Consider the following 24635-nt stretch of genomic DNA (forward strand, 5'->3'; position numbering starts at 1 on the left):
TAAATTACAGGGTATATCTACTTCTTAGGTGGTACCACTTACCTCCACATAACTGTCCTGCAGATAGTGCGTTAGATTGTACCCGCTGTCCCCATTACATTATCTGTTATATTCTTTCTTCCTCACTGACTTCCTAACATTTTTACTTGAAGCCACATCACTTTTGGCATTGAGTTGAGCGCCCTGTGAGAAAGGCTTTGCGTCTGTCCCCTGGTATCCTCGATACTCCGGGGTTACTATCACTGTCGTTATATTTACCCCTGGATTATGCTATTGTAAAACTGAAGGCATTTTAGGAGAAAACAAAATACTGACCAATCACAGACCTACAGATAGTCTTCCTATGAAAATTTATAGAGAGTGACCTCCCAACTGATATGCCCTATGTCACTACATGCATATGATAATGTGTCAGGGTGGGGTGTGTTGTTTGATGTCACTGGTGGTATGCTCCAGTGAGATAGCACTTCAGAAAGAGTAAGAGTTCCTCTTTTACAACACTAACAAAATGTAGTCTTTCAAAAACATGTACACCCTCAATACACCACATACACGAGAGACCGTCTTTAAATGGCCATGACTGTTAATCTTATCTTACAACCAACCCAAACAGAACTAATTGGTTTCATTTTGGTTTGGATGGTTGTCATTGGCCATTTCATCTTTCCTTGCCAACCATAGCTTTAACCTTATCCGGGAATGGCAAATCGTTTCCACAATGGAAGAGACAACATCTATTGCAAGGATGGAGTTTGCTAATATAGAAAATACTAGACCATGTCTACATAAGATTCAATGTGAAGATATTCCATCTATTATCAAACATTAAGTGCGTATGGAAATGGCTTGACGATACCCTTGCAGACGTCTTCAACACCAGTAAACAAGAACAGCTTGTGTAACGGGGTACTCTGAAACATCGGCAAGAGTGGGTTAGAAGGAACCTGGGTGTTCTAACATGGTCTATTGCCAAGAAGTCACCAAGGCAGGAACTGAAACGAGAAATTGGTCAGCTGCTAAGGCTATAAACGAGTGTATCGATACATTGTCGGTACAGTGTGTCAGATAAGACATGGACGAGAACATCAGAAAAAAGTACCTTGTGAGAGGGTGCTAGTACAACTGAGAAAAAATGAACTAGTGAGACAGAATATAAGGCATCCTTTCAACTACAGTGAATTTGCGGAACTGGGGTCAGAGAGAAGAAGCCAAGTGTCGGCTCTATTACGAAGTTGAAACTATGAAATGTATACTGTCATCCAATAAGGCGGTCTTCATCAAGACAGGTATCGCCAGACACGACCAAGGCCTTAATGCAGTAACCAGGGATCAATCTAGGTTTTGGGGGAAACTACCCTTTTTCAAAATAGGGGAAAAGTTTGGCGAAATGTAGGGGAATTTGAATCTTCTTATTTTGGTCCAAAATTATATGCATTTTGACGAAAAAGTACTGTAAAACAACTAATTTTATTTTTAGATTTAGTAAAGCAAGATTTTAAGCTCAATAATGAATAATTTGAGTTAATCATAAAATATGCAGTAGCTGTATGATAAATATGAAGAAATTTGCAAACAAAAGTCTAAAAAAAATTAATGAAAAATAAGTCACAGGGGAAATTTTGTTACAAAAACGGTAATTTTTTAGCTTCAAATGGGGAATTTTTAGATCTTCATGAGAATTTTAGGCCAGAGGGGAATTCATTCCTTGAGGGGAAATTTACCCATAAACGGTAATAAATCAGAGCTAGATTGATCCTACTAACCTACATATAGGAATCTGAACGGAAGAAGGACATAAATAGTATACTGATTCATTCATCACCTTTGCCAGGGAAAGAAAGAAGTAGAAGTTATGAAAAGAGCAAGGGAACAGCAGAAAATTTCGGAGGAGCCAGTGACTGGAATATTTCGGTAAACACAAAGACGACATTAGACTTTCGTAGGATAGTGGAGATACAGACTTCATAGTCTAGCATCACTCATCAACTAGCCTTGATGGAGCTGATTGTACCATAGAGGCTATGACGCAAAGGCACACGAGAGAAAGGAAACCCATTGTGTAGAGCATACAGCACGACTGATTGACCTCCGCTTACCATCACTAGAGTACAGAAGACAGAGGTCGGACGTCATTGAAGTGTTTAGAATCTTGGCAAACATTGATAAACGTGAAAAGGATCAATTATTTAGCATTAACACAAACAATACAAAAGGTCACAGCAAAAACTATGAAAACAACAATTAAGGGTGAATATAAGGAAAAACAGATTCTCACAACGAGTTATCAACAATTAGAACTCACTACCTGAAGGACAGACCAAGTGATGGGTTAGAGAGGCCTCCGACCTTCAAGTTAGACCTCGACGACAGATTACAGTTAAGGTTTCCTGAAGCCAAATAATAATTTTTGTTTAGTGGGGTCATTTTCATCCGACATATGCAGGACAACTATTGCAATTAAAAAGTAAGCATTCAACCTCGGAATGAAACGAATATTCATGCCCTGCCTTCCCTTTGCGTTTTCGACAATATATACGAGTACAAAACTCTCCAACGTCGAGAGGTAGTGTTATCTAAGGCTTAAGCTAGCTTCATCTTGGAATGAGGCAGGGATCTCAACTATATCAACTGAATACAACTTCCATCTTATTGTACTGAGGTTATTACGGTTTTGGGAAAGAAATGAAAAATCTGTTTAACAAATGCATGAGAACACAGATATTTGATAAGAAACACGACATACTCCTGGTTTAGTATTGCTGATAATTGACAATCTTTTAACCACTCTCGGCATTGCTTTGAGAAGTTCCTACTATCTATAAACCTAGCGAACATCTGTTTCTGGTTAAACTATTCACAGGCGGTTCAGAAAGTAAGTACCACTAGATTATAGAAGGATGGTGCATTCGATATTTATGTCACTTTCAAATGTATCAATGCAGTTCTGTTTAGAGCAAGATGTATTTGGAAATGTTTTCTGGCAACAGAATAGTTGTTGATTACAGAACTATACTGGTTAATGCATACCGTACACATAACTTATGAAATGCAAGTCATTCGTTATCTATTGATAACAATCATATGCTTTCACTTTGAACAGTGATAATCGGTTGGGCCAGAATTATTACATGAAGGCGCTATACAGTATATACAGAGGTGTTTTTTTTGTTCTATCTGAAACGTCTTTTAGGGTAATTTGTAATTTAGCATTTTTATGTATTCGTAATTTAGTCAAAGAAGCTCTAGTTTTAGAAGAAAAAAACAACAACTACAACAGTATCCTCCTAAATATGGACGAATTATGGTTATACTTACACGTATCACTGAATAAGTTCTTTTCCTTGACGTTAGGTAGAATGGTCCATTTTCATTTGGATAACCAACAAAACGTGTTCTCGCCGACTTTGTTCAGACGAATCCTTGTCATTATCAGTTTAACGTCTTTGTATGAGTAGGGAACATTGATTTCAGTCTTTTAAATATATGTAAAAATTATGATAGTATAAAGTTGTTGAAATAGAATCAATGGTGACCATGTTTTCATTTTTTATAACCACATATTTATTTTTTTGGCAATTTATATACTTTTTGGCCATATATTTACAATAGAACAAACATTTTATTAATATTGCAACATTTCACATGTCATAGTCATAATTAAATACATCTAAATTGTACGTGTTGCGTTATCATTGTAGTGACTGGCGTCATACTATTGTTGGGGTTGGTGCTCTACCTCGTCTGCTCAGGTCAGTATAAGCAGCTTAGGTCAAAGGGAAGTTACAAACATGCATATAATAACATGATATGTGGAACGAGACAGACTTGCTGACCCAGAAAAAAAACCTACTAGCAAATTAATTATAAAATAAATTCTAACGGCGTTTTTACGTTGTAATGTTAGGACAACACTTCTACTTATGACTACATAAATTTGATTTTGTTTTTATTAGTACGTTCAGCTGGTCCTCAATGTTTTGCATGCTCGTCCATTTCCCGTCCCGAGTTTTGTGGAGCGGTGACCTACTGTGCCGAAGGAGAGGTAACCGTACAACCGGGTTTTTTTAGCTGGTCAATCTGATGTCACCAACCAATACATACATACTAGTTGCTTTTGGGTATCATTGACTAGTCCGCTAAACATGTCTATATATTAATTGTTTTTTTAGGCAATTATTACGTAAACGAAAAAGGAACCAACCTATCGACCTTATTACAGAAACCTAATTACGTTTTATAAAGCTTGACTCATGTAATTTGTCTACAGAAATGTTATATACAGAAGACACGAACACACAACGGCAGGGACCAATATACGTCCGGATGCCTCAACAACCAGGTGAGAAGGATATGATCTGACGACACTGATAACGTCCACTAATATCAATGGTGTTTTAGTTACACCTGAACAAGCCCAGTTTTGTTTAAAGATGCTCCACCGCTGACAAATGGTATTTTTCCTCTATCAAAATCAGCAGCAGACGGTTAAGTAATTTTATTCAGTTACAAAAGTTACTTACTTTCACCATAACCACCATTGAAAAGTTAATTTTACGTCAAGATAAAAACATTAAAGATAATTAATTGCATCCCGAAAAAATTCCATAGCACTATTTCCTATATGGAATGAAGTACTGATTGCACATGCACCAAAAGCTAAATGAATTATTAAATATTATTTTTGTGATAATTAGACATATATATACACGATTAAACACCAATTACTATTCAAATGATGAGTGTCATTTATGCTCTGTCGGCGATGGAGCATCTATAAAGATATTTTTTAATAGAGTTAGTATGAGTATTTAGTATTGTATCTTTTTATGACGTACCATTAATCAAGCAACTGTTTTGTTCCTTTTCAAAGCCCACGAATACTTTTTCTGTTGATACCAGTTACTGATTTCCACTTAGAACTCATTTACCCGTAGTTACTATAGTCGTCTACAAGGGGAGCTACACGTGTACATGTTGCTCTTCTAGAGTTGTTCCCTTGGTACGGATTTCCAAGGAGTGCCCCCATTCGGACAATTGTCGTGTGTGGAATGCTGTGATGGCAATATGTGTAACAACCAAGGCTGTGGAGACACGGGTAAGTTTGTCTTACCAAGTCTGTGGGGACACAGGTAAGTTTGTCTAACCAAGGCTGTGGGGACACAGGTAAGTTTGTCTAACCATGTCTGTGGGGACACGGGTAAGTTTGTCTAACCAAATCTGTGGGGACACATGTAAGTTTGTCTAAACAATGCTGTGGGGACTCAGGTAAGTTTGTCTAACCAAGTCTGTGGGGACACGGGTAAGTTTGTCTAACCAAATCTGTGGGGACACAGGTAAGTTTGTCTAACCAATGCTGTGGGGACTCAGGTAAGTTTGTCTAACCAAGTCTGTGGGGACACAGGTAAGTTTGTCTAACCATGTCTGTGGGGACACGGGTAAGATTGTCTAACCAAGGCTGTGGGGACACAGGTAAGTTTGTCTAACCAAGGCTGTGGAGACACGGGTAAGCTTTTCTCCGATACTTCACAGGGATATCCCGTGGTTGCTGGGGAAAATATATCTATATCTTACACGGGGAGGTAATGACGCGATGAAAAAGCTGGAAACAATGTGGAATTTCATCATTTTTTCTTTTACGTATGGGAGAGAAAAAAAATCAAATATGGAAATATCTGTGAAATGGACTCGGATATCTCAACCCTCGTGAAAGATTTCGGCCGTCAACCCTCGGCCAGCCTCGGGTTGACCGGCCATAATCTTTCACTCCGGTTGAGATATCCCTGTCCAATTCACAGACCCATGTAATTAGTCTAACCAAGACTGTGGGGACTCGGGTATGTGTCTCCCCTCAAGTTTGCCTACACGATGTCGGCTTTCGTATTGATGTCATTTTAACTTTTAAGATCAAACCTCTCTCATAGCGTATTGCCATCTCCACCACTAACGTATTATAGAAGATATTTTTTAGTAAGACATAATGTCTTTTAAAATTGATTAATATATAGATATATATAGATATATATATATAGATAGATAATTTCCAGTACAGGAACTATTGTTCCTCTTCACCGGACTCGAAAATGTCATGTTTTAACATATACTGTTCATTTTCCGGTTATGGTAGCCCTGTAGTTGAAAATTACGTCTTCGTTTTTCCAATTAGTATCAAGTCTATTTTTGAAGCAGTTAATGTTTGGTGCTGAAACAACATCTTCTGGTAAACTGTTCCACATCTTTACTGTTCTGATGGTGAAGCTGTTACTCCGTAACAATGTTCTGGAATGCTGCGGGAATATCATTTTTGTGTTTCCTCTGCTGGTGTGCCGGGGTGCCACATCCTTCCATAGATTTAAAAATGAACTCGCCTCTTCATCGTAGATGTTATTTGTTAACTTGTAAAGTTCAATCATATCTCCTCTGATTCTTCGATATGATAGGGTTGGGAGATTTAGAATTTTCAGTCTTTCTGGATATGATAGGTTGTTCATTCCTGGAAGACTTTTAGTAGCTCTGCGCTGCACCGCTTCGGGTCTATCGATGTCCTTGATTTTGTATGGAGCCCACACCGCGCTTGCGTAGTCAAGTTGTGTCCTAACTAGACTTTTGTATAACAGCATGAATGATTTCTTGTCCATAAAATGGAAGGTTCTTCTCAAAAGACCGAATATCTGGTTCGCCTTCTTGATCTTTTCGCTTATGTGATATTCAAATGTTAGTTCTGGGTCGATTATTACTCCAATATCTTTCTCCTTATCCGTACGTGCAAGGTCGTTTCCAAGAAGTTTATATGTTGCTGGTGTTTCCACTGTACGCCTTTGTTGTTTACCTATGTGCATATGTTTGCACTTTTCAGGGTGCATTCTTAATAGCCAAGTATCACTCCAGGTTCCCATCGTAATCAGATCTTTTTGTAGAATTTCTTCGTCCTCGCTATTTTTAATTACCTTGAAAATTTTGGTGTCATCTGCAAACAGGTACATGTCCGAATTAACTGTTTCAGGGAGATCATTCACGAAAATCACAAACAGTAGAGGGCCAAGAACTGAACCTTGTGGAATTCCTGACGATACGTTTGTCCATTCAGAGTTTATATTATTTATTGAGACGTGTTGTATTCTTCCTTCTAAAAAGTTTGTAATCCATTTTATTACTTGGTTGGAGAATTTATAGGCTCGTAGCTTGTTGGCTAAGCGCCTGTGTCGCACTGTGTCAAAAGCCTTCTGGTAATCCATGTACACACAGTCAACGCTGAATCCTTGATCTATAGCCTCAGTCCATTTATCCAAGACTTCCAAAAGTTGCAATGAGGTGGACCTTCTCGATATGAAGCCGTATTGTCGCGGTGAAAATAGATTATTTGATCGCATGTATTCATTGACGTGCTCGCGTATTATTTTTTCCATAACTTTACACACGACTGATGTTAGGCTAACAGGACGATAGTTCCCCGCTGCACTTTTATCTCCCTTTTTGTAGATAGCACACACTCGGGCCTGTTTCCACTGGTCAGGAATAGTTCCGTTTTTAAGAGTTTGGTTAAAAATTATTTCGAGTGGTGTTGCGATAGCACTCGCTGTTCTCTTCAAGAATTCTGGGTGCATGTTATCTAGTCCCGGCGATTTGTTTGGTTTTAGTTTGTTTAAAACTTTAATTATATGCTCGCTTGTTATTTTCAGTTCCGACATTTCGCTGGTGATATTTTTGTCTGCCAATGTAGGCGATTCTCCTTCATCCTCCTTTACAAATACACTTTGGAAGAATTTAGCCAGAATATCAGCCTTTTCCTTTGCGGTTGTAGCTTTCCTCGAGTTAGTATCCTTTGGGTTTACGTATAGATCTCCGATTTCCACTTTGGTCTTGGATTTAGAGTTGATATATTTCCATATTAGTTTCGGATCTGTTTTGGCTTTGCTAGCGAGGGATTGTTCATAGTTCTTTCTCAAGTTTCTTGTTATCGCTTTGACTTTGTTTCTGATTTTGCAGTATTGTCTTCTTATTTCTGGGTCCGATGATGTGACAACTTGTTTTGAGAGCGAGTGTTTCAGTTTGATTAGTTTCAGAGTATCTTGATCAACAGGAAAATTATGCTTGTTATTTTTGTTCAGCTTGATCGATTTTGTTGGCACGTATTTATCAATAAGTCCATGTATTTTGTTCCGAAACAACTCCCAGTTTTCTTCTATAGTGTGGTCCTCCTTCAATTCTTGTCTCCAGTTGACGGCGTTTATTTCCTCGTTTAGTTTGTCATAATTAGCTTTGTTGTAGCATTTTCGGGTCCTAGACGTTGTTTTAGTTGACTTTTGGCAATCAATTTTAACAATCAAAACATTATGGTCGCTCTTTCCCAGTGGGCTCTGGTAATCTACAGATGATATAATGTGTTCGTTATTAGTTATGACTAGGTCCAGAATGTGAGGTGTATTAATGGTATTGTTGCTTTTGCAGCAAAGTTAATAAGCCATAAAAAGCTGATGGAGAAGGAGAAAAAAACTTTTTAAAAAATTACTAAAGATTGGAAAAAATGGATAAAACTAGTAGAACTTACAAAATCCCTGACACTTGTACATACCTTTTATTAAAATAGAATATATATTTATTTGTTGTCATACATACATGTGTTATGCTTGTTTTTGATTAGGATGTTGAGCAGTAATTTTTAATTCAATTGTCACAATCAAAAATAAAATGTCTAACTTCTTGCCTCGACATGAATGATTATACCATGTTCTGTAATATATATCTATCTATCTTTTGATATCATGTTAGTGGGCCTAGCATGTTGTTGATTTTAAAGTATGAAAAAACTGTACTCAGGGAAAGCCTGCATACAATTGCATTATCAGAATGATATCTTTGTAAATTTTACTTCACCAACAGGGCCGCCAGCTCGGGAATCGCGAGGACCCTACTGTTACCACTGTAAACAACAACCAGCCACACACATGTGTCACACACTTACGTTGTGTGATCAAAACGAAGTAAGTCTATCAATGTCAGACCTTCTAATAGTAAGCATAACCTGTTTGATGGTAGAGTATAACGTGTTTTGCTTTGTTAAAATTAATTTTGAAGTATATTCTCAATATCTTTTGGGGTTATGAAGTCATAGACAAAGAACAAAAGGACATTCTTCATAGATGGAAAGCGTCTATTAAAAAGATTGTCCATCCGATTTTTTGTGTCTGTGACTTCATTACCCTAAAAGAAATTTAGAATAATGCTTATAATTTGATAATTAAGATAACTCACTCCGATACTAATTAGGCATAACTTTCCGTGATTTTACTTATTTTTACAATAAAACAGATTGAGTTGTGGCGCAGTAATATCTTATCCAAAGTGTCAGTTTGGCCAATGACTGTGCCGCTTTTAAAATTCCTCGCGAAACCGTTCTGTATATATATGACGTCATAATACCCTAAAGATCTAACCAATAGAAATGAGTGCTACTATTTCGTAGCGATATGACTATTTCTTATCGAGCGAAAAAGTCGCTTGGGGTTAAAACGCGAAATGGATTGGCCGCGAAAATATGCGTTACAATAAATCAAATATGTTGTTTGTTCGTGGTTGAGTAGCACCCAAGAACAAAATGAACATTTGATTGTGAAATGTTTTAAAGCACGACATCTGCTTAAGAATACTGAATGTTATTATCCTAGGCCTGTACTGTGGATCAAACATCAGAATCTCATTATTCAAGTGGTTGCCGGCCAAAGGGAGTAAGTGTTACATTATCTACTTACGCATCACCACCACAGACACGTAACCGGTCTGTTGTTATGGAATGGCTGTTGTCACAAAGGTTTCTTTGGAAACCAATTAAGATTCCATTTCAAACTAACATGTTGGTAAAACTATGTGACGTCAACGACGTTTTTTTATTCGACAATTTTCATTATTTATATATACATTGCTGAAATGTTGACAAAACATCAAATGAAAAAGAACATACTTCTAAAGAAACCACTCTATTTATTTATTAACTTCAAATGCCTGTTTCGTAATTTATTCGCTAGGAATGTTTAAACCATGGTCCCATAGAGGGAAGAGATGTTGAGGGAAGAGGCTATCAAAGCCGTGAATCACCAGAGGCAAGTGATGTCAATACACTGACGCGATCTACTCAGCCCTGTCACAGGTGTTGTTCAGACGACTTCTGTAACCAGAACTGCCGGGCCGAGACTCAGCAAGGTGAGGCAACAATGCGAGACCCAGCAAGGTGAGGTAACAATGCGAGACCCAGCAAGGTGAGGCAACAATTCGAGACCCAGCAAGGTGAGGCAACAATTCGAGACCCAGCAAGGTGAGGCAACAATTCGAGACCCAGCAAGGTGAGGCAACAATTCGAGACCCAGCAAGGCGAGGCAACAATTCGAGACCCAGCAAAGTGAGGCTACAATTCGAGACTCAGCAAGGTGAGGCAATAATTCGAGACTCAGCAAGGTGAGGCAACAATTCGAGACTCAGCAAGGTGAGGCAACAATTCGAGACCAGGCAAGAGGAGGAAGCATTTCGAGGCCCAGTAAGGTGAGAAAACATATCAAGACTCAGCAAGGTGTAGCAACGATTCTAGACTCAGCAAGGGGAGGAAACAATTCGAGACCCAGCAAGGGGAGGAAACAATTCGAGACCCAGCAAGATGAGAAAACAATTCGAGACTCAGAAAGGTGTGGGAACGATTCGAGACCCAGCAAGGTGAGGCAATGATTCGAGACCAATAAGGTGAGGCAACAATTTGAGACTCAGCAAGGTGAGAAAACAATTCGAGACTCAGCAAGATGGGACAACGATTCGAGACCCAGCAAGATGGGACAACAATGCGAGACCCAGCCAGGTGAGGCAACAATGCGAGACCCAGCTAGGTGAGGCGACAATTCGAGACCCAGCAAGGCGAGGCAACAATTCGAGACCCAGCAAGGTGAGGCAACAATTCGAGACTCAGCAAGGTGAGGCAACAATTCGAAACCAGGCAAAAGGAGGAAAATGAGAAAAGACCCAGTAAGGTGAGAAAACATATCAAGACTCAGCAAGGTGTAGCAACGATTCGAGACTCAACAAGGGGAGGAAACAATTCGAGACCCAGCAAGATGAGAAAACAATTCGAGACCCAGCAAGGTGAGGAAACAATTCGAGACCCAGCAAGGTGAGGAAACAATTCGAGACCCAGCAAGATGAGAAAACAATTCGAGACCCAGCAAGGTGAGGCAACAATTCGAGACTCAGCAAAGTGAGGCAACAATTCGAGGCCCAGCAAGGTGAGGCAACGATTCGAGACCATTAAGGTGAGAAAACAATTCGAGACTCAGCAAGATGGGACAACGATTCGAGACCCAGCAAGATGGGGCAACAATGCGAGACCCAGCCAGGTGAGGCAGCAAGGTGAGGCAACAATTCGAGACCCAGGAAGATGATGCAGCAAGGTGAGGCAACAGTTCGAGACTCATCCAAGTGAAATAGAATTCGAGACCCAGCAAGGTGAGGCAACAATGCGGGAACCAGCCAGGTGAGCCAACAATTCGAGACCTAGCAAGATTCGAGACCCAGCAAGGTTAGGCAACGATTCAAGACTATCCAACATACTGGTTTTACTGCCGTACCGTTTCAGTATGATTATTTTAGACGTAACACTGGTAACATTTTCTAAAACTTTCTTGGCAAACATAGACCAGAAACGTTATGCAATAAGTTTAAATGCAAGGTTGTAGATATAAGGTGGAATTTGATACTTGGTGCTACCTGGGAGGCCGTCATTGCATGACCCTGGCTGTTAATAGGACCTTAATACATTCAAGCAAAGATGTACGAATTTATATATCTTCCATAATGTATCTTTCTTTAATGACGTTTGTATCGAAATGTTTCTGAAATCAAGAATGGTATGGTCAGTATTAAAAAAAGCTTCTTTCGTTATTAGCACGATTGTACCACGCACCAGAACATTTTACCCCTATCTAATTCCTCAGTATGAGGAAACACATCAAGAAATCAAATTTGGCCAAAGCAACAAATCGTTAATGCGCAAATTTTCAAATAGTAGAAAATAATATGCATATCTAGGTGATCGAGAGTATAGTAATCCTTGTAGCAAACATGATATTTACCACATAATTTATTTGGTGTATGATATTCGAAAAGGTTGAAAAAAGCTATACAATCAAATCTTTTACGAAAAAAATAATACGGTTATTGAACTTCGTTATAGGTGCTTCATCTTGGGGAGTCTGGGGTCCATGGAGTAGTTGTTCGGCCAATACCTGCAGTAGACAGGGACAACAAACTCGGACCCGATCTTGTAGAACTACAGGAGTAAACTGCGATGGCGTATCAATGCAATTACGTAACTGTTCCAGCGGCCTCTGTTCAAGTAAGATTTATTATATTCTCATCACTCCGAAAGTCAAATCCTAGCAAGTGAAGAGAAAACATATGTAGCTCTGAAGCACACAATCCTATTGTTTCTTGTTTCAATAAATGAACGGGTCCTAGCGATGTTCCCTTGCTTCAAAGAATTTGTTTAGCCTACCAATCTTCGTAGGAAAGTATACAGATGTTAAGGAAAACATTTAAAGTTAAGGAATCGTCTTAAGTTAAGGGATATTGCTGAGAGTGTGCCTTTAACGATATGCTAAAACGTGCTCAGATACTAGATAGGACAATTACTTTCACTAAATATAGATTGATGATATTTGCCGGAGAACTTCTTTTTCTTCTTTTTATAAAATTGAATCAATCTCCGGTTTAACAAAGACTAAAACTTGATATATTGTTGTTTCTATTGTGAAGGTTGTGATGATATATACAACAGTGGGTTCCACACTTTGGGCGTATACACCATTGCCCCCGTCGGACACCAGCCGCTGAACGTGGTCTGCGACATGTCAGATGGAGGAGGATGGACAGTATTACAACACAGACAACACGGATCCGTTAGCTTCAATCGAGGCTGGACAGACTACGTCACCGGTTTTGGTGATCTACGTGGCGATTTCTGGTTGGGGTTGGAATATATTCACTTGTTAACAACGAGCAGCGTCCACGTCATCATTGATATGAAGGCAAATCACAGGGATTTGATACGATACAGTTATGACCACTTTCAGGTGAAGAATGCTAATTCTTCGTACCAGTTACTAGTTGCCAACGACAACTCTGTAAACTGTACGTCATATGCTCGATTGATGTATAATAATGGGTCGACCTTTTCCACACCAGACAGGCAGGGCGTCCATGGCTGCTCTTCCCGCGGATCTGGATGGTGGTTCAATGAATGTTCGTACTTCAACATAAATGGGGTGATCGGTGTGAATGACAACAATTATGGAATGGCGGCATTTTGTCATCCAAACGTCGTTCAACTGAATGAAACAGTTATGAAAATAAAATAAATGCACACGTTGTAACTATATGGCAATATTGGATATATTTTTATTGTTGACCAAAACAGTACCAGTAACATACTAGTAGGCAAAGGAAAATGTTGATTTATTAATAAATCCTCACTGCGATGTTCAGGAGTGTAGACAGGGTTGAAACAATTAGATGCAATATATATATTAGTATCCAACCCTCCTTCCCAACGTTACCTGAATACGAAATAGTGATTTGTAAAGCTATTGTAAGAAGTGTTCTAACACAGAAACACGAAACGCGACTTAAAAAGGCTGGTATTTTTCAATCAAGCTACATTTTGTATCATGTAGTTACCTGTAATAATTCTCTACTTCATAAACACTTTAAAAAATACATTCAGTTGTTCGATAGATTTTTACGTTTGTTTGGTCGAGTTTGAAACAGTTATAGCTGTAAAAAAATATTCGCGTAAGGAATCGTTAACGATTTGAATTTTTATAGCAGCCTCTTAATGGAATGGCATAATTTTGCACCAGCTGAAATAAACTCATGTACCTCATTTTACCTCATGGGAATTCCATTACGTCACGGGTATAAATCTGGGTCATAGTGAAATAGTACAGAGTACATTTTTTTTTTTTTTTCATTTCAAAATATTTTTATCAAATCAAAAGATTTAATTCTGGATCGGGCAGCAGGCAAAGCCTATATATACCCTCTCCACATGATTGCATGCATGTATTACAAAATGTATATATACAATTTAGAAACATATTACATCTTTTAGAGCATATTTGCACTGGACTAGATCTATAAAATAATCATAAATCATTTTGAGGATTTAACACAAATCATTCCTATTACTGAAAATACTAATAAATAATTATTTACATATATTATTAGAAGATATTACCTATAGCGATGAATAACATGCATATCTTCCTGTTATATTAAACTTTAATTAATAGCGGTATTAATTGATTAATATTTGCTTAATCAAAATATTCTGATTTTAGCTTAACTGGATTTTGATAATGATTATAGCTTATAACTTAAAACTCAAAATTTGATCCCTCAATGTCACTCTCACTCTGGACATTCCTTGTAACTGGGCAGCACTAAAATGTCCATAGTGTTTTACCACTAAGTGCGTACCAAGTTACAACTATACGGAGTATGAACAACATTGAGAAAGTAAACAATTACATATATATGCATGTTTATTAATTTAACATTCATTTCATTAAGAAAAAGAGATTAATCAGTCTATCTAGGAGCCAAGTCACATCAAAATATATGATACAGTAAAGGGTAATGATACAGGAAAGGGTTACGTAGAAGTAAATATAGTGTCAATGCATTTTAATTAATCAATTAATTAATTCACTCAAAATTAAAATTAATAATAGCTCTTAAGTCTACCTGTTGATTCAATGTATCTCGCAAGTATGCACACATTGCAGAATTTAGCTCATGACTGTGGTGATAACTTCCCCTTGTTAGCAAGTTAATATTATTAATCAGATGTAGATGAATGTTAAGTTGAGATTTAGCTTAAGATTTAGTTGGATATCTACTCGCAGTTGAGACAGAGAAAAGTTGTCAATATCCGCACCTGTCTTATTTTTTTCATGATTTAGAATAATGTTGAAAAAAAATCCTGTTGTAAATCATGCAGAGACAGGCCTTAACCGAAGTCAAGATGATGTTTCGGAAACTTTTGATAAAAATCAAATAAATATTGAACATCGCTAGGTGGGTCCCACTTAGTCAAACAAACCGAAGTTAGCCGATGTTGTAACGTCGTTGCCAAGAACGTCATGTGACCACCGTTACTACGTAACGTCTGTCCGAACTCTTCCGAGAACGGGTCATGAACTTTCCGACTTCAGTTCGGCAATAATCGTAACTTCTATGGCGACCAGTTTAAAATGAAGGCATGCTTACAAGTATCGACTTTCAACAACTGCTGTACCAAAGTTATTAAGAAATCATTGTAAATATTCTTTGATATAACTTAATATCAACTACATCTACAAATACTAACAATATCGGGGTCGAATCCAACTTGAATATTTGTTGATAGTTACGTATAGTGTGGCTTTAATTATAAATCTTGGACAAAATAGAAAGTAATGAGAAATATCCTCAACAGAGCTGCCAGATACAAGATGCATTATCAATAAGATGATCTCTATATAAATCTGAATTTAATTGACTTGCTTGGTTTCTAAGTTGGCATAAAATAATATTAAATGATCTAGATCCACTATATCTCAAAGCATCAGTACGTAATTCATCACCATTAGTGGGTATTCGCGCAAGGAATCGTCAACGATTTGAATTTTGATAGCAGCCTCTAAATGGAATGGCATAATTTTGTACCAGCTGAAATTAACTCGTGTACCTATATTTATTTATTCGGTTTTTTTTGGAATACACATTTGACTGGGAATTCCATTACGTCACGGGTATAAATCTGGGTCATAGTGAAATAATACAGTGTATACAACATATATGTCGAACAGACCGTACGGTAAGTTCCTGATTACAATACTTGTCAAGACTGAATTGCTTCTGTGTGAATATATCTGAGATAAAATTGTCTCGTGATCTAAGTGCGCCGTTACATGTGATATCTCTTAACTCCACCAAAATGCATAAGCAACGCATAACTAACACACCTGGACGCTGTCCAACACTCAGTTGCTCGATAGATAGTTTGTAATTGACGGGTATTACTACTTACAGCATGACATAATCAACTGTGTTACGTTAGTCTGACCAGTGCACATTTGTCTTGGACTACATGTAATCTGAAATTATCTTGATATTAAAGATGCAATTTCCAATGATATAATTTTGCTAATTCAAAAAATAGAACTACGTGTATTATATTACAGTACTTTGATATGTACACACAATTGTATATAGTTCATTCAAGTAGTTTAAAACATTTCTTTGTTGTATTTTTATCTTTCTGTCGTTGAACAGACACTTCATCAGAGAATTTGGAAGTGTTATGAAAATATCATATCTGTTGACAATCTAAACCTTTCATCACACTCCGTTTATGTCTGTTAACAATCTAAACCTTTCATCACACATCGTTCAAGTCTGTTAACAATTTGTAAACCTTTCATCATACTCCGTTTAAGTTTGTTAACAATCTAAACCTTTCATCACACTCCGTTTATGTCTGTTAACAATCTAAACCTTTCATCACACTCCGTTTATGTCTGTTAACAATCTAAACCTTTCATCACACTCCGTTTATGTCTGTTAACAATCTAAACCTTTCATCACACTCCGTTTATGTCTGTTAACAATCTAAACCTTTCATCACACTCCGTTTATGTTGTAAAATCTAACCTTTCATCACACTCGTTTACAATCTAACCTTTTCATCACACTCCGTTTATGTCTGTTAACAATCTAAACCTTTCATCACACTCCGTTTATGTCTGTTAACAATCTCTAAACCTTTCATCACACTCCGTTTATGTTGTTAACAATCTAAACCTTTCATCACACTCCGTTTATGTCTGTTAACAATCTAACCTTTCATCACACTCCGTTTATTCATGTTAACAATCTAAACCTTTCATCACACTCCGTTTATGTCTGTTAACAATCTAACCTTTCATCACACTCCGTTTATGTCTGTTAACAATCTAAACCTTTCATCACACTCCGTTTATGTATGTTAACAATCTAAACCTTTCATCACACTCCGTTTATGTCTGTTAACAATCTTAACCTTTCATCACACTCCGTTTATGTCTGTTAACAATCTTAACCTTTCATCACACTCCGTTTATGTCTGTTAACAATCTAAACCTTTCATCACACTCCGTTTATGTCTGTTAACAATCTAAACCTTTCATCACACTCCGTTTATGTCTGTTAACAATCTAAACCTTTCATCACACTCCGTTTATGTCTGTTAACAATCTAAACCTTTCATCACACTCCGTTTATGTCTGTTAACAATCTAAACCTTTCATCACACTCCGTTTATGTCTGTTAACAATCTAACCTTTCATCACACTCCGTTTATGTCTGTTAACAATCTTAACCTTTCATCACACTCCGTTTATTTATGTTAACAATCTTAACCTTTCATCACACTCCGTTTATGTCTGTTAACAATCTTAACCTTTCATCACACTCCGTTTATGTCTGTTAACAATCTTAACCTTTCATCACACTCCGTTTATGCTGTTAACAATCTAACCTTTCATCAACTCCGTTATGTCTGTAACAATCTAACCTTTCATCACACTCCGTTTATGTGTTAACATCTAACTTTCATCACACTCTATGTTTCACATCCGTTATTGTTAACATCTAAACCTTTCATCACACTCCGTTTATGTCTGTTAACAATCTAAACCTTTCATCACACTCCGTTTATGTCTGTTAACAATCTAAACCTTTCATCACACTCCGTTTATGTCTGTTAACAATCTAAACCTTTCATCACACTCCGTTTATGTCTGTTAACAATCTAAACCTTTCATCACACTCCGTTTATGTCTGTTAACAATCTAAACCTTTCATCACACTCCGTTTATATGTGTTAACAATCTAAACCTTTCATCACACTCCGTTTATGTCTGTTAACAATCTAAACCTTTCATACACTCCTCCCGTTTATGTCTGTTAACAATCTAAACCTTTCATCACACTCCGTTTATGTCTGTTAACAATCTAAACCTTTCATCACACTCCGTTTATGTCTGTTAACAATCTAAACCTTTCATCACACTCCGTTTATGTCTGTTAACAATCTAAACCTTTCATCACACTCCGTTTATGTCTGTTAACAATCTAACCTTTCATCACACTCCGTTTATGTCTGTTAACAATCTAAACCTTTCATCACACTCCGTTTATGTCTGTTAACAATCTAAACCTTTTCTCACACTCCGTTTATGTCTGTTAACAATCTAAACCTTTCATCACACTCCGTTTATGTCTGTTAACAATCTAAACCTTTCATCACACTCCGTTTATGTCTGTTAACAATCTAAACCTTTCATCACACTCCGTTTATGTCTGTTAACAATCTAAACCTTTCATCACACTCCGTTTATGTCTGTTAACAATCTTAACCTTTCATCACACTCCGTTTATGTCTGTTAACAATATAAACCTTTCATCACACTCCGTTTATGTATGTCAACGATCTAAACCTTTCATCACACTCCTTTCAAAATACTCTGTTTATGTATTCCAACAATCTCAACCTTTCATCACACTCCACTTACACTGGACTCTATTCCAATGTGTCTTTATAATGCTATAACTGTATCTACATTTTATCTAACTTTATCCCTTCTTTTAGGTTTGATATGGCTTCCTTTTTCCGTGTCTTGAAGAGATATTTATTTAAGGAAAAGAAGAAACATCCTGATGACCGATATGGAGAAGATATAGCTTCTACAACTTCTAGTACTGAACTGAACAACCTGGAAAAAGAAACTGTACCTAACTCAAACGACTACGGGTCGGCTGTTGGATGCATCCATTACAATGTGAAGGGTTCCGATCTGTATCCCGGAAGTTTATGTTCTAGTTGCCATTTGTCTCAATGCTGCTTCGAGAGACTCGAAGCAAAGATGTTGAATCTCTGTGACGTCATATTAACCAACGAAATCCTCCATGGTCGAACAAGCAGAACCTCGATCAAAAGCTGTATGCCTAGTGAAACATCAGAAAATATGATGCTAAAACAATTGGCATTAAATTCCAATCAACAAGGTTCTAGTAATGAAATGTGCAATGGACCAGACTTAACATTGTCCACTGACATGGAAATTCATACTAAGGTCATAAAAATTCAAAATATTGCGGAAAAGTCCATAATGGACATGTGTGGACATAGATGGCAAGTGGAAGAGATACTTAGTACTAACGGGTGCCTGATACAAACAAAACAGTCCGATGTCAGGCTCACGATATCACAGGGATCAGTAGAATGTTCAACAACTATTTCAGGGTCAATCTTACTCGACATTCCTTTCATCAGGAAAACTTTCAAATTACAAAGGACTCATATCATAGTAGCTCCGCCTGTAGAGTACCAATTACAGGATATGGCGAGCCTGAAAACACATGCATGTTTAGAACTTCCACACTGCATGAATAGTCAAAAGGTACACAAAATGCAAGTATGGTGTTTTGAAAGTGTGAGCGGCAGAATCACCCAAAGCCAAATTCCACAGGGTAACCAGGGTCAAGATATTTACTGGGTGACTGGCAAGAGACGAAACACTATTAATGTGTTCGCTAAGCACTTTTGTGTTATCCTTTGCACAGCATGTGAAGAAGATGTCGAGTTCGAAATAAGAGCTTTCTTGTATCACAGATTTGGAGATGATCCCGCCTCTTTGTCTCTCACGCTCCATCTTCAACTTGGCGGGCCGCTGGCAAAGATCAAAGACTTCGAACAGGTAACTGATCGTAATACATATCATATACGCTCCATCCTGCGGCTAAATATGTGTCTACTTTCATTGTCCCGTACTGCTGTTCGTATCATATTATGCAATCGTATTCATTTTGTGTGTCTTGATAAAGGGGCAGATTGCCTCGAAAATCTTTTTTGTCCACTCGGTTTGAATTACTTCTTTGTCCCATATCATAATTTAGTACATATCCATTCTATAGAATCTGACAACAGGGGACGATAAATCAGTGAAAAAACGTGAAACTTCCCAATCAATCCGGAAAAGTAGACAAAATTTTGTCATGTTCAACTTAAAAGGTTAAATACAAAGGGGACATTATAGTTTTGAAGAGTTGTCTAGGATCGGAAGACAGGAACTTTATAATAAGAGTACTTTGACAAAATACTGTTAACGTATCTATTTTTGCGGGGTCAACTTTTGCCAAGATGCAAAAAAACTGTAAATTATGATTTGTTAAGGCGGATATAAATAAGCGCAGAATTAGGTTGTTGAATAAAGGAAATATCCTTTTACAAAATTTAGCGTTAAATATGAATTAGCGCTAATTAATAATTATATTATAAGAGACCGGGATACCGGGAAAAGCGTTAAAATAAAACTACCGTTAAAACAAGTACATTTAAAGTAAGCTGACGAATTAAAACTGGTTAATTATCTTCGCTTGGTTCATAATATTCTTGAAGCCACTTCCATTTAAATTGTTGAAAAGAGAACTTTTAACAAAATGGCACAGTAAACCGTAAGCATGACAACATTTTTACCACAATTACACACTCATCGAAGATTTGTGTACTGAAATATATGTAAGTAGATAAGGAGGTTAGAAGAGAATGGGTTTAATGATAACAATGTAAAATGTACATACAAATTTCACTGTAAAGTAAGTATGATATTTACATAAAAAACCCACACGCTTACTACTACTGTTATTACTTGTCGTAAATTCAGGCCTTGAGAGAGAAAATGGAAAGGAAAAACATGAAATTCATTGACGACACCGATGTTGATCTTTATCCAAGATTAGAAGGTGACCTCAAGTTTTACTTAGATTTTCCACAAGGAAACCAAGGAAAGTGGGTTCATATAGTGAGAGGAAACGGCCAACTCGTCTACGAACGCGAGAAGGTAAAAAGTAGCACTGTCCATTACTCTAAATCAAAGTCAACAGACGTATACTATGTATATTTGTATTTGAGTATATTCTTCGTTTATGCTATTTTAATGTTAGCAGATATCGCAAATGATATTTGATATATGAAGATATTAAGGTGATTAGCATGATTTATGTAGTACGTATATATGGCTTATAATAGACTTATCGTTCTTTGTTCCCTATATAATGTACTAGAGTATATGCGTAAATGAACATATTTCAAATAAAAAAATAAATCAATATTTCCCCTTTGTCAATTTTAAATGTTGGCATAATGGTGTCATAATTGATACTTTTTAGCTTAATTTGTTTCTGTTGCAATAACTGTGAGGTTAAACTAGGTAACTAAACCAAAACGTGTATGGGGGTTTGTGAAAGGAAAATAAAACTATTAGTGCCGTTTCCGTTTTGTGGTAATATTTATAGTATAATTAAAGATGCTCCACCGTCGACAGAGCATAAATGATATTCATCACTTGAACAATAATTAGTGTTTAATCGTATATACATAAGTCTAATTAACACAAAAAATAACATAATATAATTTATTTTGCCTTTGGATCATGAGCAATCAGTACTTCATTCCATATAGGATATAGTGCCATGGAATTTTTTCGGGATGCAATTAATTATTTTTTATATTTTTAACTTGAAGTAAAATAAGAAGCTCAAACTTTTCAATGGCGGTAATGGTGAAAAGTAAGTAACTTTTGTAACTGAAAAAAATACTAAATCGTCTGCTGCTGTTTTTGACAATGAAAAAATACCATTTGTCAGCGGTGGAGCATCTTTAACGCAATTAAATCTTACCGCAAAGTTGAATTTTAAAGGGTTAACACAAAAATGAATTTCTTTATTCGAAAACAAAATTATAAATAAACAAATAAATCATAAATGATATTTAACGAGATACATAGAATAAAATTAAGGCAATCATGTTTAAGCGGATTTTCTTTTTCGTTCTTTTCTCCCAAAGCACAAAAATGTGATAACAGCTAAAACATACATGTTCATTTACTTTTTTGTTAATATCTTACTTAGAAAATAGGGCAATGTCAGGAAATTGCCTTTGCTTATAAAAATTCACTGAAGATTTCCCCTGACGCTTCTCTATGAAGAAATGAGTTTCCTTCCATTCAGGAATGTTTGTTGAACTTGGATCAGGATGAATTGATTTACATTATTTTGATTGGTCGCTTTCAAGAGGTCCTACAAATGTGCTGATATTGTATATAGCATACGTCCTATCTTAACAGATACTTGATGTCAAAAGAATATCACGCTGTGGAAACGAGCACGTGATCGATGTTACGGTGAGATGGTGGCTTCAACGCCAGACAGTCGGAACAAAAGCATGTAGCTTCTTCACTGACGTCAAACACGATATTTCTAATGGCGAGTCCACTGTCATAACGACCATGCATGGTGAAATTCCGGTCCCCAAGGTAAGGAGTATTTGTAAGCATAATTTCCATGACAATGTTTTCAATTTCACCAGTACTGTAAAACTACTGTACCGAAAGATAAAATGGTTATTGTGTTACGGAGATTTTCTTATCAAAACTTATTGATCCGATTAATTACGTATTCTAACAGATACTTTCTAGTTTGATAGCACAGCAATTTGCATTCTTGTTAATCATTACAGAATTATTTTGGACACATCCACAATACGGAAACCGGTGACCCAGACGACTCCAACTTATCCGTTCTAAACAAAGACGTTATCGATAATATGCAGCTTGACAATTCCATCAGTTATAATGTTATGCCGGTTGGATTACATTCTGTTCAAGAAATTTTTGTATAATTTTGTGTAACAAGCATGTGATGGTTACATGTCGTTTAGATAACGTTGTCAACTGTGTAACAATGTTAAGGTGATTATGTTGGATATGTTCTGATTTTGTTCGAGAAACTAGTTTGCCAATGGTAATTATGGAGAGAACATATCATTATAATAAATGAATACTATCGAAATATGAATGCATATTGGTGGTGTGAACTATGTTAATTGACAATACTTGATGCATTATGACATCGTTTTTTGTATTGAATCACAGGAGTTTGACGTTCTGTCAATAATATATAGAACAAATATATAAAAAAAATAGCCCTATATACTATATAACAAGAGACCCATGGGCCTTAACGGTCATCTGACTATTAGCACAATACAACGTAGTCGTTTAAAGATTTTGGCATATTTGACCTCTGTGACCTTGAATGAAAATCAAGGTCATTCATTTGAACAAACTTGGTAGCCCTTCATCCCAGCATGTCACAAGCCCAATATCAGGTCTCTAGGCCTCCAAGTTATTCTTAAGAAGTCGTTTAAAGATTTTACAACTGTGACCTTGAATGAATGTCAAGGTCATTCATTTGAACAAAATTGGTAGCCCTTCATCTCAGCATGCTGCAGGCCCAATTTGAGTATACCTTGCATTTCGGTTTTTGAGAAGAGGTCATTTAAAGATTTTAGCCTATTTGATCTATGTGACCTTGAATGAAAATCAAGGTCATTAATTTGAACAAACTTGGTAGCCCTTCATCCTAGCATGTCACAGGCCCAATATCAGGTCTCTAGGCCTCCTAGTTATTCTCAAGTAGTCGTTTAAAATATTTTAGCCAATTTGATCCATGTGACCTTGAATGAAGGTAAAGGTTGTTCACTTGAACAAACTTGGTAGCCCTCCATCCAAGCATGTTACGTGCCCAATATCAGGTCTCTATGCCTTTTAGTTATTCACAAGAAGTTGTTTAAAGGATTTTTAGCCTATTTGACCCCTGTGACCTAAAACGAAGGTCAAGGTCATTCACTTGCATGCTACTGGCCAAACCCTGGTAGCCTTCTGGGTCATCCAGTCATGTTTTTACCCCTGTGACTAAAAGTCATTCATTTGAACCAACTTGATAGCCCTCCATTCAAGCAGTCACAGGCCCAATATGGCTCTAAACCTCTGGTTATTCACTTGTTTAAAGGAAGCCTAAAGTCCTTGAATGAAGGTCAAAATCACTTTTGGTAGCCTTTTTTGACCTCTGGGTGGACTTTAGAAGAAGTCATTTAAATATTTTAGCCTTTTTGACCTAAGGTTATTTATTTGAACAAACTTGGTAGCCCTTCATCCCAGCATGCTACATGCCTAATATCAGTACCCTGGGCTTTTGGTTATTGAGAAGAAGTCGTTTGAATAAAAAGTTTACGCACGGCGCACGGTCGACGACGGACGGCGGACGGCACACGACGACGGACGGTGCATGATGACAATAGGTCATTCTTTGGGTCAGATGACCTAAAAACACCAGGAATGAAATGCATCGCTGGCCAAATTTTTCACCACCTTTCGGTAAAATTCTGTGAAATTTGTTCTGAGCAATGTCTTCGTGTGTCACCGCGCCGATAATACAATAAGATGTTATTCTTCACATATATCAACACTAACCTGTTCATAACCCCATCACAATAAGTTTAATCTCATTTTGAAAGTTTGCAGATTTCGCGGCCACTTTGTTTTGTTTCCGGGTCCATGCGCTCTTTACTGTCAGCCATATGTAAAATATTTGAACGAGTAATTGTTAAACATATTCACAACTATTTTCTTGAAAACTTGCTCTTCTATTCAAGGCAATCTGGGTTTAAGTCTAATCATTCT

At 37.1% G+C, this 24635-nt stretch overlaps 2 protein-coding genes across 2 annotated transcripts; both read left to right on the forward strand.

Annotated features, from left to right (window-relative positions):
• The first annotated feature begins 958 nt into the window (after positions 1-958).
• On the forward strand, positions 959-13654 carry LOC138316463 (uncharacterized). Its single transcript, XM_069258157.1, has 11 exons — positions 959-1051; positions 1774-1939; positions 3699-3749; positions 3954-4042; positions 4268-4339; positions 4987-5095; positions 8878-8978; positions 9663-9722; positions 10020-10194; positions 12206-12367; positions 12787-13654. Exons 1-11 carry the CDS (start codon positions 959-961, stop codon positions 13386-13388), a joined length of 1680 nt encoding a protein of 559 aa, XP_069114258.1. The 3' UTR covers positions 13389-13654.
• Positions 13655-15523: 1869 nt separating this feature from the next.
• Positions 15524-23799, forward strand: LOC138314582 (uncharacterized). Its single transcript, XM_069254987.1, has 5 exons — positions 15524-15889; positions 18704-19811; positions 20778-20954; positions 22239-22427; positions 22631-23799. Exons 2-5 carry the CDS (start codon positions 18711-18713, stop codon positions 22790-22792), a joined length of 1629 nt encoding a protein of 542 aa, XP_069111088.1. The 5' UTR covers positions 15524-15889; positions 18704-18710; the 3' UTR covers positions 22793-23799.
• The last annotated feature ends 836 nt before the right edge of the window (positions 23800-24635 follow it).

Source organism: Argopecten irradians, chromosome 2 (assembly GCF_041381155.1).
Source record: "Argopecten irradians isolate NY chromosome 2, Ai_NY, whole genome shotgun sequence".
In the NCBI taxonomy this organism is placed as follows: Eukaryota; Metazoa; Mollusca; class Bivalvia; order Pectinida; family Pectinidae; genus Argopecten; species Argopecten irradians.